Source organism: Fukomys damarensis, unplaced genomic scaffold (genome assembly GCF_012274545.1).
Source record: "Fukomys damarensis isolate Sample0158 unplaced genomic scaffold, DMR_v1.0_HiC HiC_scaffold_18, whole genome shotgun sequence".
NCBI classification, from domain to species: domain Eukaryota; kingdom Metazoa; phylum Chordata; class Mammalia; order Rodentia; family Bathyergidae; genus Fukomys; species Fukomys damarensis.
Window position 1 is genome coordinate 15,551,939 of NW_022900930.1, and position 20,395 is coordinate 15,572,333.

At 33.8% G+C, this 20,395-nt stretch overlaps 1 protein-coding gene across 1 annotated transcript in view; it reads left to right on the plus strand.

Moving 5' to 3' along the window:
• Tusc3 (tumor suppressor candidate 3) overlaps positions 1-19,864 on the plus strand; it is a 247,837-nt gene extending 227,973 nt beyond the window's left edge. The window contains exons 9-11 of the mRNA XM_019207150.2: positions 1,437-1,527; positions 15,984-16,093; positions 19,419-19,864. Coding sequence (XP_019062695.2) covers positions 1,437-1,527; positions 15,984-16,093; positions 19,419-19,426 — 209 coding nt within the window. The 3' untranslated portion in view covers positions 19,427-19,864. The remainder of the gene's footprint in view (positions 1-1,436; positions 1,528-15,983; positions 16,094-19,418) is intronic.
• The last annotated feature ends 531 nt before the right edge of the window (positions 19,865-20,395 follow it).

Consider the following 20,395-nt stretch of genomic DNA (forward strand, 5'->3'; position numbering starts at 1 on the left):
TTAGGGAATGCCTCCCCTGAGGTGAATCAAGATTGACTGGCTCGTCGACCCTGTGTTGACAGTGCCGTGCATTATCTATCCCCTTCTTTTCGGGATTCTAATTAAGCCAAGTTTCAATTCTTTGCTTAAAAAATTTAAAATAATATTTCATCATTATAGAAGTGTTTAGATCTGATTTTCCTCATCTGCTTTATTTTTATTCTTTTTAAATAGAAATTTCAGATATTTTAAGTTTTTTTAGAATTATCGAAGATTAAAGGATATGAATATTGCCCAAATGTTTTATTTTTAAACAATATTTAGATATTGCCTATTGACCAATTATCCTAATATCTAATTTTATACAGCAGATTTCTAGAAAATTTATTCAGTATATTTTTTTCATTCCAAACACAGCTGCTTTTAATTGGCTCCGATTTTTAAACATTTAAATCTTATTAGCATGTTTACTAACAATGAATCTTGTTATATAACTAAATATCTAAAATACATATGCAAAGGAAATCTACTTATTACCTGTGTACTCTGGAGTGACATCTTCACAACCATAATAGGAATTCTATTTTTTTTTTTTTTTTTGAGACAGGGTCTCACTATGTAGTTAAAACTGACCTGAAACTCACATTGTAGCCCAGGCTGTTTTCAAACACCTGCCTCAGCCTTCTGAGTGCTGGGATTACAGGCGTATGCCACCACGCCTGGCTCATAATAGGAAATAGGAAATTTTAAAAATAAGTTTCCTATTGTCCTCTTTCCTGAGACAATAATTTTGATAACCTGAACCACAGCACACACTACTTTAGCCTATGCCCTTTGTTCCTTTGTAAAACAGCTGCAATGCTACTACTATTACCTACTGTTGCAGATTGGGGTTTTCTTCCTCCAGCTCTCAATGAGAGCAAATTTTCTTACTCTCCAAGCTTTTATGCCTAGCCTTCTGTACAGGAGGATGAGCTCTTTCTAGGTGACATGCGTTTACTGCAGCAATAATCTAATAACTTAAAATTATATTTCTTTCTGAATATCGTATGGCATTTGGAAAAAAATTATATTTAGAATTTTGATATACAAATTTTCCTGCTGTGATAGTTTCATAATGCAGGGGCTAATCTTGCTTGTGCTTTATTGCCTGTTTTGTTTTGCTTTGATCCCTCTGGAGCATTTTAGTGCTTGTGAGAACTATGTAAGGGAAGAAAACCACTAGACGACTTAGATCAGTCACTGTGTTATTTTCATACCCCAAATAGTACATATTCATTGAGAAGAATGTGGAAAGTAATGAATTTTACTGTGGATTATCTGGTTTGTTGTACCTGTATGTGCCATGAACTATTAAATGTAAGTATTCTGTAATTGAATGCATTTTTGAAAAAATAAACATTTGAATTGTCATTTGCATGATTTTTAGAGACTAATGGTATTTTTTCTCTTTCCAGTAATTTGCCTAGTGGGATTAGGCCTGGTGGTCTTCTTCTTCAGTTTTCTACTTTCAATATTTCGTTCCAAGTACCATGGCTATCCTTATAGGTAATATCTTTATACTAATGTGAATTTTTGTCTTTTCTAACTAACAAAATTCTATTGGTTAACATAGGAATTAAAGATTAATGTAAAGTAGCTAATTAGCCATGTGATTTTAAATTCTGTTAAGCCATTCTTTGAGCACCTACCATGTGTTAGGCATAGTAGCCTCTAAAGGAGATATAAGGTACATTGTGTTCCCAAGTAGGGTATCATTTTCGTTTTAGAGACTTAACAAAATGACTTCTAAGATCTATGTATTTCATCTAATTTTTTTCTCTTATCTATTTCTCATAACTTTTACTTCATGTGCAAGATTGTTTTTTCATGTAACCTACTCTGTCACCTTTGGAATTCTGCAGATTTCTAACTTTTTAACGAGGCTTTCTGCTGAAGTAGTAGAAGTGATGATGCATTAATGATAGAAAATAAAATTTCATGATACTTTACCTTCTTCATGTGAACAATGCACATCTTAAGAGAATGTTTCTCCATAGACCATAGGAACAGTATAATATTAGGTTTATCTGAAGGGCTAGAAGCAAAACTTACATGCAGAGGAGTTCTGACTATGGAATTATAGTTGAAGGACAAAACTCTTCAGTCTCACCTCACTGTTTTCTCCCGTGGCTAGAGATACATTTCAAATTGTTTTCTTCCCACACTCATTGAAAATAAATATGGTAAGGGAATGGAGGAGTAATGGGTATCAGATTTGAATTGTGGGGGTCATCTGCCTTAAACCTAGCCTACAGTACAAATTAATTTTTTGGTTTTTTGTTTGTTTGTTTGTTTGTTTGTTTTGAGACAGGGTCTCACTATGTAGTTGAGACTGACCTGGAACTCACTCTGTAGCCCAGGCTGGTCTCAAACTCACAGCAATCCTCCTATCTCAGCCTCCCGAGTGCTGAGATTAAAGGTATGCGCCACCACGCCCCAGCAAGTACAAATTAATTTTTAAAAACACCACTTGTGGGAACAACAAGAAAAATAAGAAAGTTAAATGAAGTCTTCAGTGTTTTCATTTTATTCTTGTTGTTAGCTGATCAATTTTCATTTTGAAATTGTAAAATGAACAAAGCAGATTAATTAATGCCCATGAAAAGATTAAGCTTTTTTACTTTTCCTTTTTTCCTACTTTGGTTCTGTCTGACTTATCTTAGTTTGATGTTCCTGTGTTCTATAATAGAATCTGTAAAGCAAAATGGAAATACTTGATATCTTTAAGCCTTTTAGCTAGATGTTTTTCAAAAGCAATATTAACTCATTCCAGTCTGTTGCACTAAAAATATGTCAAAGGAAACGTTTTTTTAACTCTTTTTATAAAAAAGATAAACTGCACTAGGAACTGTCACTAATTTCTCAGACTCTGTATTTGGTGGTCAGGAGGTGAGGAGAAGGACAGACTCCCAGTGTTCCTGGTACTACTTAGTATGTAATCGTATCTCAACCACACTTCTATGTAGGTTTTTCTCTGACATAGCAAAGTAATGGCCAGGAAAAGAGAAAAAAGTCAAATTTTATTAGTTTTTTTATAATGTTATATTTGACAGAACTATTTTTGATATAATATGAATAGTTTTCAAGTTTGTCCTTTTTTCCAAGAGGTAGTTGTCATTTAGCAATAGCCCTCAATGCTCTGGGCTTTTTAAAAAAACAGATTGAATGTATAACCTGCGGAACTTTACAGAACTTCTAGGTAGGCCTCATTCTAGATGTGCACAGTAAGCATATATGAAATAAAGGTCATCCCTGCTTAATTTATTTCAGTTTCATTTTTGGGGTGAGATTTTTTGTTTTGTTTTGTTTTGGATTTGGTATTTTTGTTTTTTTATTCATTAAGTTTATTGGTACATTTTAGGTATACAATATGATGACATTCATCGTTGAGAATTTGTACCTTTACATAACACGTCTTGATTTTTATTTGTTTCCTTATTTCCTTGCCCTACCTTCAACCCTTCCTGCTCCCTATTTACAAAGACATTCTCTGGTGTGAGAAATTGAAAGTGTAAATACGTATCAAAATGTATAATGGATAATGTGAAATAGGAAGAAAAGGTCCAAAGGGGAGCGGGGAGAGGGAGGGGTAAGGAAAAGGAAAGAAGGCAAAGGAATAAATAAGAGAAAGGATTTTTTGTCTTATTTTGTGACAAGATCTTACTGTGTAGTTTAGGGTGACCTCTAATGGGGTGACCCTCATGTCTCTGATGCCCAGGTTCTGGGATTTCAGTGTACCACCAGGCCCAGCCTATTTCACCTGTTCTATTGTGCGACAGTTACACTTCCTTGTCAGAATGAGCTTATCTTCAGCTGGCCTCATGGGCTGGAAATGCAGGTGCAGTCTGCTAGGAAAAAAATAGAGATGGAAATCATGTCCTTGCAAGAGTAGCTTGTGAATATGAAATGACATTGTTCAGGTGAAAACCAGTATAAAGCTGCCGAACAAGAGTCAGAAGAGAGCCTTGGAAAGGAGCTTGGGAAACTTAGTGAGCTGAACAGCGCAAGGTGCAGAGTGGAAGTGGAAGGCTGGCCCAGCCCAGATGTTTATTGTGCTGCTGGGTGTGTTTACCAGATTCAACAACCTAGATAGAGCTTGGCTGCTCTCTTAAGCAATTTTAGATTCAGGTAGCCAAGGGGCAATTGAGCCCCTTTAATAGAAGGTATGTTATAAAGATAAGTAGAGAAACAGGAATAGCTAAAAAGCTAGTTGCCATACAACTAAATCTCAGATTTTGCAAAGGTTCAGAAAAGTCATTTAACAGCATAAATGTATTGCTGGCATCCCACGCCCAGAAATACTAGCTTATTTACTTACCTGTTACCTCTCATTCTTCTACCAGTGCTACTACTGACAAGTTTCTCTCTACTCCTCCTTTTCAGCTAATTGATATCTTCTCTCTGCCTTTGGCTTCCATCCTGCTACCAGTTTCATGCTTTCCTTATAATTTACGAACTTTCTTTTCTAAGAAAAAGGACCTGAATGGTCATATTTGTGGCTTTCCAGTATGTGGCAGCCAAGCTAAGGAGAACTTTCCTGCCTGTCTACCTCATTGGCCCAGTTCTAGTGATCTATTTCTGTTGGACCGAAAAAAGTACTTTATAGCTTTCAGGATCCTGAGTGATTATTCTTCCACTTACATTCATGATTTTAAAAAGAATCTCTGAAAACAATGTTATTTTCTTTAGATTTTTTTTCCATTTGCATTATGATTTCTCTATGAAAAAGAAACTATTTTGCTAGGCATTGCGTCTGATTTTATTTTACAATCAACCTTGTGTGTAAGCTTCTTCCCTTGAATAAAAAATTTGAAGCAAAGGAAAACTTAAATAGCAAATATGACTTTTTGACAGCACATATCCTAGTAATGAAATAATTATATAACTTTTAGATTTACATCTTCCACTAGATAAATCAAAACATTCTTATTCACTACTTTTTCACTAGATTCTGGACGAAATATCACATATTAGGTAATGCCTGTGTGTTGAAGTACAAACTAATTTATAACTATAGTATAGAACAAGAAAAAGTATTTGTTTACAAAATAAACTTCATAAATGAAAAATTTTGTATAAAGAATGGTGTTCAATAGGAGCCTGATAGCATTTGACAGTTCAAAACAGGGTAACAAAATAGGACCTAGCATCTAATTAAAGGTACCATCTTTAATTTCCTCAAATTTGCATACAGATGAGAATTGTGTACACCTACTTGTTCTTGACCATATATTTTCTTAAAAGTTATTAGTAAAGTGTTACTGTATCGAGGCAGAAAGCAGCAACTAATATAACCAAGATTTAATAGAAGGGAAAAATGAGAAAATGTAAAACTTGTTGTAATGATTGTATGGAAATGATGATGTAGACCTGGCAGGTTGTCTCAAATGGTACAAAAAGGAAAATTAGCTATGCTTAGCATAAAAGCTGTAACTTTAGGTTTAGTATTCTTAGAGTAATAAACATAGTGTTGGATATAAGTGTAGATATGCTCTGGGTTTTCAAAAGATTTTACTTATAGTTCTTATTAGTATTAAGCTTTTGTTTTAATGTGTGATAGCTAATTACCTGTTACCTACGCTGTATGGATTCCATTTACTGATTGGTAGCAGCATCCTTTAATGGAAATTTTCCAGACTGTGCATTCAGGTCATAGGAGCCCTTATATTCCTTTCATTGTGTATAGATGGCTGGTAATCATACTGGCGTACACTACATTTTTCTCCAAAGCAACCATGGGTTATTTCCAACTAGGATAATTTCAGCAAATAGTGCTGGTCAAAACACTTAGCAATGAAGTCGTATTGAGGAGACCTTAAAATATCTTCTGTAACTAAGACTAATTAGCAAGAACTCGCAATTTAGTAAAGTTTAAAAATAGCCAGATTCCATTCTTTATTACTGTTACTTAAATCCATTAATATATAATTGAGCAATTGAAATTGGGCAAATGAAAGTTTACCTGTGCTGCCTTTGCTATAAGTTCTCTAAATTGCACATGTTACCTGAATATTCTAGACATTTACAAATCTTATCTTTGCATATAAGGTCCTATCTAGAATATCCTTTCCCTGAAAGTAAATACCTTCTCAGAACCTACTCTAGCTGCCCCTCTGGCAAATCTTCCCCAACTCCACAAAGAAATTAGTCTCTCCTGCCCTACACTTGAATACACTGAGGGCAGTTTGTTTCTGTATATCCTATTGGATGAGCTACTTATATGCTATATTTTGTATTGCCTATTCCAGATTGAGTCCTCTGAGTTTAGGAATTCAGCAATTTACCTTTCACAGGAAAATTATAATAAAAGTTTGGTGAAAGATTAAGAAATGGTCAAAGGGAGTGTTGCCTCAGTTCTCTCTCTGATAAATGAGAACATTCATTGACCAAGTCAGTTTTCTATTATGAATTAAAAGATAGCAGTCTTAAAATGGCATACCAGGTAACTTAAATTCTATGATAAATGTAAGGAAAATCCAGAGAATTTTGATTATTTTTTTCCTCATTGAGTTTTTTGGTACATTTTAGGTATACAGTACAGTTACATTCATCATTGGGCTCTTGCACCTCTACATGACAGGTCTTGGTTCTCATTTTTTCCCCAAATCCCTGCCCTCCCTTCATCTCCTCCTCCCTTCCCTATTTACAAAAACTTTTTCCATTTTTTTCATCATTGGGCTCTTGCACCTCTACATGACAGGTCTTGGTTCTCATTTTTTCCCCAAATCCCTGCCCTCCCTTCATCTCCTCCTCCCTTCCCTATTTACAAAAACTTTTTTTCCATTTTTTCATTTTCTCATATTTTTTCTTTTCCCTTATTTCCTTTCCCCTACCCTTCCCACTTCCCCTACACGGTTAGAACTTTTCTTCCTATTTCACATCAGAGAGTTTTGATTTAACATTGCCTGATCCTGAAATAAATCACTTAAAATTATTTTTGAGCAACTATAGAAAAAAAAATGTATAATTAGGAAGAAAATATATGTATCCAAAATGTGGAGGTCCTTACCTTGTTAGTACTTTGGACTTAACCTCTTCTCAAAATGATGCACAAACAGTCTCAATAGTTAAACGGAGCAAGATTTCTGAGTTTCTTTAGTAATCTTTGGAATAAAGTTTCAGACATCTGGGATCTCATCTTGTACTCTGTGACTTAATTAGCTTTATACGTTGGCAAGTCACTTCTCTGAAGTTTTATTTCTCTGCCTATAAAAATGTAGAGGTATAATAAATCAAATTTCTTCCTTGGTTGCCTATCTAATTCTTGAAGGGAACTTTTAAAATACAAAAGTATTATGCCACATCCTATTGAATTAGATTCAAGTGTGGGTCTTAGGCATCAAATCAGTTCAAGATTTGCCCAGATTAATTCTGATGAACCAGTTTTAAAGAACTATGTGCTAAATGATTTCATTATTGCCTTTTAGTTTCATTTATATTATTTGATTTACTAAGAAATATTTTCTATGAAGTACTATTAAGTTTTCTGGAAAAAGAAAATATGCCCATGAACCATTATGCCTATGAAGCAGGGAATAACTATGCAAAATATCAAAAGCTAATGGAAGTCTGCAGGTGAGAATTGTCCTCGTGGGTTTGAATAAGAGAGGAGGACTGCAGCAGAGTCCCTGGGCTAGCCCGCTCTGTGAGGGACAGCCTTCAGACAGAGAAGAGGCGCTGAGGATATTCCATGAGCAGAGACCCCTAAGATGTCTACAGACAAATGCAAAGGGAAGTGTTTGTGTAGCTGCTGGGCGATTATGGGTGTATGGCTGTGGCTTGATAAACTGAACATGTTTTGCTTAGTAATGAACATATGTCTAGCTGAAAAAATACTAATTAGACAAAAAGAAATATACAAAAAGGAAACACACAGGACATATTTTTCTTACGACCCTGGATGAATTTTAGGATAATTCTCCAATTCAAACTGTAGAGTATGTCTAGTTATAGGCCGAAGCAGAACTTCAGATGAACAGGTCTGTTTGGTCTCTCCTGTGCCACACTTTGTGTGGATCATCTAATTCTTATATTCCCAAAAGTAAAAATTTGTCCCAGAATCGAGTCAAAAATAACCCGCAAAGTCAAATGTACAGTGACTTCAAGAATGTGATAGCTGAAGCAGCTAAGAAAAACATTGACAATTAGCTATTTAACACGAAAGTAATACTTTGTTATCTTTTCCATCCAGCTCCTTTGTGAGCCTAAATAGTTCAGGAATAACAGAAGAAGAGTCTTCCTTGAGGAAGTTATGAAAACTTGTTTTATTGTATACTTAAATATTAAAATAAATTTTACAATGACAGATATATCAAATAAAACAAAATGAGAGGACTAAGATCTCTTGACAAATTAGTTAAATAAAAATAAGTTATCTATCATTTACTGAATGACAACTGCTACAGTTTCTATGGTGGGGTAATGTGGTTCCTTTGTAAATTTGCCCATTTCTTTATCATCTATTGCTTCAAATTTGTACCAAGATGTCTATTATTTTTCTTATTTGAGGTGCATAACTCAATTATCCAATTATCCTTCTGTCTAATTTAAATTGTTCCTCTAATTTGATTATCATTTCTCATATAATCTTCTAGTATTTCTCTTCACCTATGCCGAGAAATTATATGTGTATGTATTTCGCTGCATTCTGTCTTTTATGGATATACAGGCAAATTGTTCATTAGGCTTCTATAAATCCTCATCACATGCAAAGATTTCCCTCCTGTGTTTGAGACTCACTTTTTTTTGTCAAATTTGCATAAGATGTGTGTTACCTTCCTTACACTTCAGGGAAACATTATGAACAAAGAAACCACCAGTTTTGCACTTAAAAACTTGCTTCCTTTCATTATCTAGTATGCCTATATGTGCTAATGTTGCCAGAGCAAGGCTATAAGATGCTTTGGGTCTTATTTTTGTTTCATTGCTTCATCCTTCTTCTAAATAAGCTTTCATTTTTCTTTTTTTCCTCAAAAATTTTGTTAATTCTATAAATAATTATGGTAATAAATAGATGATAAACATAAAAAACAAGTGTCACTAAAACTACAGAGAGTACATACCAAAGATTTGGACAAATTCTGAACTAAATTCTAAAAATCTGATAGTACGGGTGAAAATACATATATCAGAACAGTTGGTTAACTGGAGAAAGAGCAAAGGTGGTGGCAAAAGCAACAGCAGAAAGAGCACAAAGAAAAATTTATTCTGAGACAAGTTGAAAGATGAGATGTTAATAAAGAAAAGAAAGATCTTTTTTATTTAATTATTCTGTGAGAGAAGTTGACTATAAACATAGCACCATGTAGTTAAGGAACACTTGTATTCCCAGAAGCTTTATTTATGAAACCAGCATTATATTAATTTAGTTAAAAATAAAAACAAAACCCACATACTAGCTAAAGGAAGTTTGTATGAAATAAGTTAGTGAAATACAAGAAACCATCATTGTAGGAAGAGGAAACTCCACAACACATTCCAGAAGGCCTGTCCTCATGCCAAATACTTGTTTTTTCATTTGTTTATTTGTTTGTTGTTTTTTCAGATCAATTTCTTTTAGTACATGTTTGTGGTCCATAATGTTTACATTTCTTATGTAAAGTTGGTACATGTACATAACACATCTTAATCCCCTTGTTCATCCCCTTTTCTCCTTCCTTCCATTTCTTGACCCCCTTCCCTTTTGAGAAAGATCTGTCTCTCTACTTCCTATTCTATGTCTTGTGTTTTGCTCTTTGTATATACTTTTAGTTTTTTATGTAAGAGAAACCATATTTAAGCTCATGTGTCAGATTTATTTTACTTAACATTATGATCCCAAGATGCATCTGTTTTCCTACAAATGACTCAAGTTAATCTTTCTTCATAGTAGAGTAATACTCCATTGTGTATAAATACATCTTCTTTATCCATTCATCCGTTATATACATGTGAAAGAACATTTGTAAGATCCCCATTTTCAAATTGGATGGGTCCTGAAATATGAAATGATAAACCCTAGGGACCAAGAGCTAAACCAAGCCAACTGCTTGTAACAGAAGTACATTGAATAGGGCTTACAGCAGGAATCAAAAATAGCTTCTCAACCAAGACCAAGTCCATGACCTTATCAACTATTCATATTAACTATTATTAAACAGGAAGTGAGCTACAAGGGAAAACTTCTACATATTGTAGATATCCCCGTCTTTCAGATACAACTCGAGATATCCCCCAGTGGAAATGCAAATTGGAACTAACTTTATCTAATACTTTTTAAAAAATCACTTGAAGCCTTTGGCTTGAAATTTCAACATCAGATTACTTTCCTAGGTATTATGTCATTGTGCTCAGCCATTTATAGCCTTTGATATCTTCTTTTTGATGTTTTATGAATTACAGCTTTTTTGCAAATCTGAAACACAACTGAATCCTAATTCTTCATACATAGCATCATATCAAAATCATCTAATTTATTTTCATTTTTTTCTTCACAATTTTGATTTCTGCATAATCTGTAACCATTAATTTATGCCATATGGAATGATCCTTCCTGATCATCTGTTTTTACTTTAGCTTTAATCTTTAGCCTTGTAAAATCCTCAATATTTATATGCCTGTGGTATATTTTCACTATTTCACACTTCAAAATTAGTATTTTCATTGTCCAAATATATGTACCCATAAAACCATAAAAATCTTTAAATATTTATCATATTTCCTTAAATCTTTCCCAAGTGTGTTAATGGTATATTCTACAATATCGATCTATTTTGTACCATTACTAAATTCTCCCAAATTGTCTTCTGAGTTTCAATAACCAAGCTTCCTTTGAAACCTCAGTCTGCTTATTATGTGACCTTGTGCAAATTAACTTAACTTTTCTGTCTCTGTTTTCCTCATTTGTAAGTGGAAATGATTTTTATGTGCCTCATTCTAGTAACATCAGAGAATGCATGTAAATCACATAGCACATTGCCTGGTACCTATTTTTAATTATTCAATATAGGTTTGATGTTAATTATTATCATTAATTCTGATATGAATATTTTAAATTCATGTATACTTAATCTACTTTTCTCTAAACAGGTTTTTTTCCCCTTTATACTGCACTTTAAATAGCTTTGTTTTATATTTGCATAATTCTGTTGAGTAAAGAACAGATTTTCCCTGAACTCTTTGATGAAGTTAATTGGGCTCCAGAGTCCCTTGAAACTACCAGTGAAATTAGAGGATTCTTTTGAATATGATTTAATTACCTTCTGAGCCATAGTTCAGAAGAAATTTTATTCCATTGATAATATTGAATTCATTTTATATATTGAATAAAAATTAACTTTAGTTCTTCCCCAATTTCTAGGAAGAACGAAGTGCTAGCAGGGACATAATAGTCTTTACTTATAGGTAATTACCTTCTCAGAATTTTCCATGGGCAAATGTGACTCAAAAATTGCTTCAGAAGACTTTTATGAAAACATCTATGGCAATCAAGTCTGTTTTAGAAGGGAATAACATGAAACCTTCTGTATTAATTCTATCATTTTGATTCCCCACTGTCTCTACAATTTCTTTAACTGACTTTTAGAGTTAGTAGGATATAAATATAATGGGAAAATATCAGTAATTAAAGCAGAAGTCACTCATTCCCGTTTGGGTTTTAATTATTTTTTATATTAAATAGCTGAGAGCTGTGACTGCAGTTAGATAAATCTGGATATGACTCTGACCATCTCACTATGACTTAGAGTTAGTTTTTTCATCATCTTTAAAGTAGTGGAGAGAGACTCAGTTGTTAAGAGTTGTCTGTTACTTCTGTATCTTTTACCAACATATTTAACTTTATTAAACCTGTTTCTTCCTCTGTGAACTTCAGGATTTTGGGGGATAATTTTTCATCACTAATGAGTTCACAACATAAATTAATTACTTCACCTCACTTCATCTGTAACAGCGGCGTTAGCACTCAGTTATTCATTAGCAATTTACTGCATTATATTTTTCATCAAGTCTTCCTATACAGTTGTTTAATGTGTTTAATTTTCTTTCCTTGTAGAAAACTGTAATATACTTGGGTAAAAGTCCTTAACAGATATACCTTTTGTATCTACAAAGTGCAGTGCACATAGTAGGTGCTCATCATATACTTGTGAATTGAATCTGCAAACTCAAATACATTTCTTATCTACTAGCAGTAAATGCAGGGGAACTTTGAAAAAGATGAAGTGTACTAGTTTGCCACTTTACACAAGTCCAGAAAATGTGATCTGTGGCAATCCCTGGAGTCATCAGGTTGTTCTACACAGCTAAGGGCACGTACAGAAAGACAGTTATTCCAGAAACCTGATTCTGAGCTGGCTGCCATCAAATTAAAAATGGATATATGTATTAGATGTGTATAGAAATGGATACATAAAGTGTCTTCCCTTGTCTTATACTTTTAGTTCATGATATGTTTGATTATTTTGAGAAATGTTTAATAGCAATAAAAAGTGGAATGACCTTCAGTAAGGAAAAGTACAAAAGAGTAACTAGAAATGAAGGGGGTACTTTAAAAACCATGATGGTGAACAAGCACATAAGACAGAATATCCCGGGATGTATGGTGTGTAGCAAAACCATATTTGCTTGCACATCTTAGATATACTTCTTTTGACTCTAGGGAAGATAACACAAACCTGAGCTGTAAAAATAGAAAAATAATGTGTAAATGTTCTGGTGATCATTCTCAATACAGATCGTTGACAAGAATTCGGTGTTTTCTTCTCATGTTGAGTCCCAGCTTTGCAGAATGGCATAAAGATCTAAAGATTTAGAGATGATTCAGAGAAAAGGCAACATTGTTTATCCCCTTATCTAAATAGAGAATACAGTGCTAAATCTTGTGATAATACTGTACAAATGGAAATTGAATCTTAAGGATTATTTTTTCCATATTATTGTATTTCATTGTGGTGTATTGGAAAGTGATCTGGACTTTGAGTGAGAAGATGTGATTTGGACCATGGCACTTAAAAACTCTATAACTTCAGGCAAGTCTTTTAATCTTCTCTGAGCCTCAGTTTTCCTCATCTTTCAAATAAAGACCATAATATTTATCATAAGTAAGAAAAGTTATGATAAACTACTGTTTTAGAAATGTAAGATAATTGTGAAATCCCGTTGCTCAGTCTTAAGCTGTTATCTGGGACAAGTCTTCAGCATAAATCACCAATAGCCTTTGACCCCTGGAATAAACCATTTGGCATACAATGTATTTTTTCTATGATAATAATCATATACATGGCCGGGGATTTAGCTCAGTGGTGCCGCTGCCTGCCTCACAAGCTCAAGGTCTTGAGTTTGATCTCTGGTACTACTACTACTACTACTACTACTACTACTACTACTACTACTACTAATAATAATAATAATAATAATAATAATAATAATAATAATATACAAATTATGCTGTCCCCTTAAGCATAATTTTTTTTTTACTTTTTCACTACTTTAGAGAAGAAGTGCAAAGCTAAAATAATCAATGGGAATATACTTACTTCTGCCTAGGAAAAATGTAGTGTAATCCCTTTTCCTACCAACAATATAACTATCTAATATAAATAAAGCATAAGTCTTCCAAGCAGTTAATTTATTGAAAACCTCTTTTTAAATCAAGTTGATAATTTCAGAAATGAATTGTAGGGATGTTAAAGTGATTTGATAGAGAAAGCACAGAAGCTAGACTCTTGCTTTTGCTTTGCATGTCCTAACCCTCAAGCCTAGGGAACATATGTGCTGAGTCTGAGATTTCTAGAGGCTCATTTCCACTGTGGGAGGACAACTTTCAGACAGCATTCAGCCATCTATCTGAAGCAGGGAAGTCGTGGGAAGCTCCTGTGGTCCAAATGCATTCTTTGTTCTTTACAGCCTCACATACCAGCTTTTTTTTTCTTTTGTTCTTTTTTTCCCAGACCCTGTATCTGTGTTTCTGACCATTTCTAATTATTATTAGTCATGTTGTCAAAACCCTTAACCATGTGTGCCTTTCCGTGCGGGCCATATAGCATGCTGGCCATAGCAATAGTAGGGCTGGACAGCTATTACTTTAGGTAGCTACAGATAAAGTTTCTATTCCCAAAGATCTTTTTTTCTCATTCATAGTAAAAGTTTGAATTTCTTTAGACCTTTAAAATTGACCATTTCTTTCAGATTTGAAGACTTTTCTTGGTTCAGTAATCTTTTATGAAAGAAATAGCCCCAAGACTTCTGGCTAAAGATATCTGTCTAGCAACCATAATATACTTGTCCCTAGCATTCCTGTTTAACACTTATGAATATAAAGGCTAAAAAAAAATCTTGACTGAATCCCAGGACTCCTCTTAACCACAAGGGCTGGAGTGAAAATTCTACCTACAGCCTTGCTATACTTAGCAAAGCAAGGCCTTTCTCTTCCCATTTCTCTTTTTTTTTGTTGTTGTTTTTTGGCAGGAGGGGAATACCAGAATGAAATCTGAGGAGCTGTCCCTTAGCCACATAACTGATTTCTTTATGTGAGACAGTGACATTATGTAACTTCGAGATTGCACTGATTTCTTTCTCATTTTGAGCATGTGAAATAAGAATAGTGCACAAGAAAATTCTGTCCATTAGAAGATCTCAGTGGAGTATTTAACCAATTCATACTTGGAAAAAATGCATTCTTTCAAGAACACTGTATATTCTGTTTTTTTAAAACATCAGCAACAGATGGAATAATTAATTCAAAATAAGTAAATGCCAGAACAAACCACACACCACTGTTTTACTAAATCCATATATCTAAAAGGGTGAGAAAAAAAAATAAACATCCTCTGATATATTCGCTAGTAATCACCCATTGACCAAATCCAATTCACTTAACCTGATAGTTCTGACATTTTAGATGAAACTTTATATACCTGAATTTTATAACATGATACGTACATCTGTTTTATCTTAGATTATTTCTCAGTCTTATATATACTTATGAAATCCTGCTCTTTCTTCTTGAGATCCAGAACCAGACACTCATACTGCATTAACAGTTTAACCTCAATATGTCCAAACATCATCTCTGCCTCCAAAACTGTTTCTCTTCCCTTAGCTCCATTTTCCCTAAGACAGTGTCATCCTCACAGGCATACCCTGCAGAAACCTTGGAGTCACTTTATACTCGTCCCATCCCCGTCTCTATTCCGTATCTTGGTCCTGGTTATGTTATTTAGTTCACTTTGGTCTCCACTACTTTTCTGTTTCTACTGCTGCCACCTTCATATATATACATTGTATCTTTTCAGGCTGTCAGCTGGCCTGCTAATATATTCTCCACACCTAGCCGTGGTTCTGCTTAACCCATCACTTACTTCCGCGTGATGGCAGAAGTATTGTAAGACACGTACTTTCTACAACACTTCTTCATCAAGATCTATTCAGACCTAACAAGGAAGAAGGAAGAGTTAATATACATTCATTCTAGAAGATGCAAAATAAGATGCATTCATGATCCCAACATCCAGGTCATGAAATGTCAGCAGTTTAGCTTGTAAAATAGGAAAGATTACAGGATTCATGTTTCGTAAATTGGTTTTTCTATATCTCATGAACATATTTTTATACCATTAACTATTCTTTCAGAATACATATGGTTTTACTAGGTATACAATATTGTCATTGCATGAGTCACTATAAATTTTTTTTTAATTTGGGCTTATGTATGATGGCATAGCCTTCACTGTACCATATGGCTTAGTGCACAAGTCAGCAACTTTTGCATGTGCAAAAAAAAAATGGATTTTATATTTATGAATCACTGAAAAATTTTTTCCGATGTGAGAATTGTATAAAATTTAAATTGTATTATCTTTGAATAAACTTTTACTGAAATAGATTCGTATTCATATATTGTACATGGCTGCTTTTGTTAAGTACTTTTAACAAAGACCTGTGACCAAAAAAGTTGAAAACATTCACCTTTTGGTTCTTTGCAGAGGTGCTGACCCCGGTTTAACCGGAGTTCATGAATTCTCAGGCTGTGGTCCCTTCCTGCGTTTAGTTCCTTCCTGTTGGCTGCTGCCCGTTCATTTCACTTGTTCTCAAAGCCAGTGTTTTGCTTTGTTTGATTGGTTTTGAATTCTCATAATATTTTGACTCACCATCCTATACCATCACATCTCGGTGCTATACTTCATTTTCTTAAACCTCTCTGTCCTTCAGATAAAAGAAACAAAGACCATGACTTTGAATCATCCCATTCCTGCAATGACCTTCTATGCACAATACTCTGAACACAGAGTTCAGTAATTCTTACTGTTTCTTTAAAAATATATATATATTCTTTGTTGAATGCTGATTGAAACTGACTTTTTTCGGCCTGAATTTAGGAGTGTTTCTAGAAAATCTTGCTTTGAATTTTAAATAAACTTGCTAATGAACTTTTAAAGCATCATTCCGCAGTAAGACAAGACTGACATTTTTATCTAAATTACAGATATGAGAGAGTTAGTTAGCTTTAGAGAGAAAGATGGTGTGAGAACGTCTTGTCATTCTTCTTTGTATACAAGAGCTTTCCTTGGGTTAGGAGAAAGTGGAAATCTCTGCTGGCTCTGCCCTGCTTTAAATCTCCACGCATACAGTTCACTGCCTGTGCCAGTTAACGTCTGTCTTACGTCACTGCCCTGGGTAAAGCTGAACATGCACAAAGGCACTTCAAGATGAGCCAGCCACAGTAGTCAGTGTTGTGTGGAAACAGCCTCCTACAAACTACAATAGCTTTGGCCACAGAAGAGGTAAAATGGAGCCCGCACAGGAGGTGTTAGTAGTACCCAAGATGTCTCTTGCTCCATCAGGAAACAGACTACAATACTGAAAAGCTCAAATAAGAGAAATCTATCAGTCTTTGATGTTTTTGACAGTTTTTTAAGTATAATACACAAAAACATTTATTCATGTGAGAAACAAAAACATCAAGCTCAATAGGAAGCATAAATCTGTAAGAGCTGTTACACTTTTAGGTTGCACATCAAAATTACTAGACAGGTAAATGTGAAAAGAAAAAGATATGTTAGAATTGAGAAGTAGATAGAAATGAGAAACTAATCCTATGAGGATATAAATATAAAACATTCATATTGGAACATATATTGGATGTTTAATATTAATGTAATGAAAATAAAAATAAAACATGAAACCTGATGATTGCCTAGGAAAATAACTTCATATTTTTCTAAGAAACATTTAAACAAAACATTTTTGACATTTTTGTATTCCAAGTCTTTCCAATATCTTGAAAGTATAGTTGTAAACAAGTTTTATAACTCATTTTTATGAAAGGAAGCCTAAGTGTAAAAGACTAAGTACTCAATTCATTTTATCATTTATTGCAGAACAATCAATAGAAGGCACTCAGTTCAATATTGAATATATCTGTCATGTAATATTGAGATATACACAAATGATTCTTATAACGAGTTCTGAAGATTCCAGTTTAGAAAAACCCCTATAGTGAACAGATAGCATACGAAGAATTCTTAATCTGTTTTTACATTAGGAATGCAGTCACAAAGATCCTTTTACTCTGTAAAAATAGCAACACCTAAATATTGTAGAACTTTTTAAAACTTTTCTAGCTATAAAAATTTAGAAGCTTATAAAATTATCAAAAGGGGCCATCTGACTGCTTTAATAGAGCTGTGTTTTAAGCAATAATTAAAAAGTCTGCTGCTCTGTATCTTGAAATTTTCAGATCAGTCTTTCAAAAAGTCACAAGTCTTCAGTTCCAAGTTCTGATTTTTCCAGCTCTAATTGCAGCTTAAAATATTTTATGATTGCTTCTTTTTTCATTCTTTAGTTCACTTTAACTTCAGGCCAAGTTTATACTTGAGAACAGAAAACACTGACAAGTTTCCTTGCCAGTGAACATGTCTGTTTTGCCACTCGTGTTGCTGAAGTTTGTGTCGTTGTAGCATCTGTGCCAGTGCTCTGACAGGGCTCTGACAGGGCTCTGACAGGGCTCCTGCAGCCGTGCTGCTTCGTGGAGGTGACCACTCTGGTACTTCAGTCGTGGCTCACCTGGAAAAGCTAAAGCCGTATCTGACTGCATCCTGATAGCAGCATAGAATTGCTATCTTTTAACAGTTCCTTAAAAACAGACATACAGAGTAATTATTGTTTTTATTATGTAATTTTCAGCCTATAGCTTGTAATTGTACACGGCAGGGGTGTAGCTCAGTGGCACTGTGCCTGCCTGGCAAGCACTAGGTCCTGAGTTCGATCCCTGTACCTGAAAAAATAAGTCATCAAACTTGTAATTGTATAACTAATATACTATAATTATATATTAATACGTTCTGTATTTTATTTCATGTATTTCTAAAGTATATATTTTATATAGTTTTATATAAATTATATTCTTATATATTTACATTCAGATATAGTATTGCATTCATAAAGTGGTAGTACTGGAAAGAACTTTGAAAATTATGTAAAACAAATGTTCTTTTCAATAATGAGGAAACCGAGGTTCAGAAAGACAAAGCAATATTTGCCTAGAAAATTATAATTGAAACATCCAGTTTTTAAACTTCCTAGTTTGAACACTTTTCCAACAATATAGTTTTTCAGCAAAGTAACATTAATTTCAGTTTTGCTTCAGTGTTAAAATTGGTGTTTTGCCTTGAAAAGTTGCCTTATATTATGGAGACTGATAAAGGACATTGCTACAGGTCGGCAGGAAAATATAAACATCAAAGACTTAATCAGTGCTACACTATTTAAGTTGTCTTACCATCTTACAAAAGTTAAGTAGATTCTTATTTATAAATTAAGTCTTTGCTGAGACAAGTTTAAAAAATAATAAAATAGATACCTTTTTCTCTTAGTGCTATATGTAATGCATCTGTACATAAATGTTTCATCAAAACCTAATACCAATTTCATTTATGCAGAGATTCTTTTTAGCTGTTCCATATAAGGAAATTATAAAATAAGCAACAAAAGTCCAGTTGATTAAATAATTGTTTTGTGTACTCAAATGAAGTATAAATTAAAACAATATTTTCTTTATGACATTCAAATTTGAATATGTTTCAGTTTCATTCCCTTTATTTCTCCTACATTACCATTTAACTCTTGCTCTAAACAATGCCAGAGGTGTGTATAGAAACACTGTAATTCAAATTATCATATCTTCACCTTTTAACTTTTTCTTACTGGAAAAGCTTGATTCCATTATAGGGCCAGTTTCAAATATTTCCCATGGGGCCAGGGACTTGGCTCAGTGGTTCCGCCGCCTGCCTCAGAATCCTGCCCTAGTAGAAAAGTAACACTTAGGTGAATTAATATATTAATAGTTTTGTTACATTTACATGAACTTGCATATTGTGTTTCCTTATGTTCAGTACATAATAATTTTCTTTCTTTTTCAGCTTTTTAATTAAATGAAGCCAAATGGGATTTGCATAAAGTGAATATTTACCATGAAGATACTGTTCCTGACCATTTTGAATTCTTGAGTTCTTTTTCTGTTCCTTGTGATAAGTTAGTTTATCCTTGTATACATTTTTTAAACTGTGGGTTTTCCTAGTCGATTTAATTTATAGAAATGGATAGTAACATTCAGTAATCTGCAAAGGAAACATTAAAATGTTTTTTCAAACATATTCAGTGTATGTGGTAGGATTGGAATAAATGACAAATGTAACTACGAATTCATGTTTTAGAACTGTTCACTCATTAGTAAAGGAATCCTATGGAATGTATGTTAAAGAATAATTAGTATTGTACAGGGATAAGGCATATGCATGAAAATGTCATGTATGGGAAATTATACTTAATTGCAGTTTCAGTTATAAAGGACGTGCACTGTTACAAGTAGTGTTTTGTTCTTATTAATTCTAACTAGAACAAGGCTTGTAGGATAAATTGCTGGGTGAATAATGCCTGGATGTGGGTGCCTAACCAAGAAAGAGGAAAATCTTTCTGGGGTCCAAATTAAAGCACATATCCACTTAATCACTATGCCTTAAAGGGAGTAGGCAGTGAAAGCAGCATACCACAGCTATGAATTAGCATCCTCCATTATTACAAGTGCCATCTGGGAATCTAGATTCATAACAGCAAACCTAACACAACACACTAGGGCCATTTTCCTTTTGTTTTGTGGAAACAGCTTGCCATTAAAGCCTCATTCCCTGAATTCATAAAAAAGGTTAATTTTTGAAATGAGTTGATGACTTGGTAAGGCTTTTTTGAAAAGGTATAGGAATGTAACAATTGTTATGCTTATATCCTGATTTGTTAAGCACATTTACAAACATTGTATTTGTTCCTCACAACAGCTTCGTAAATAAGAAAATACAAAATTTTTTCTGGCAAAAATCAGACTTTCAAACTCTTAAAACTG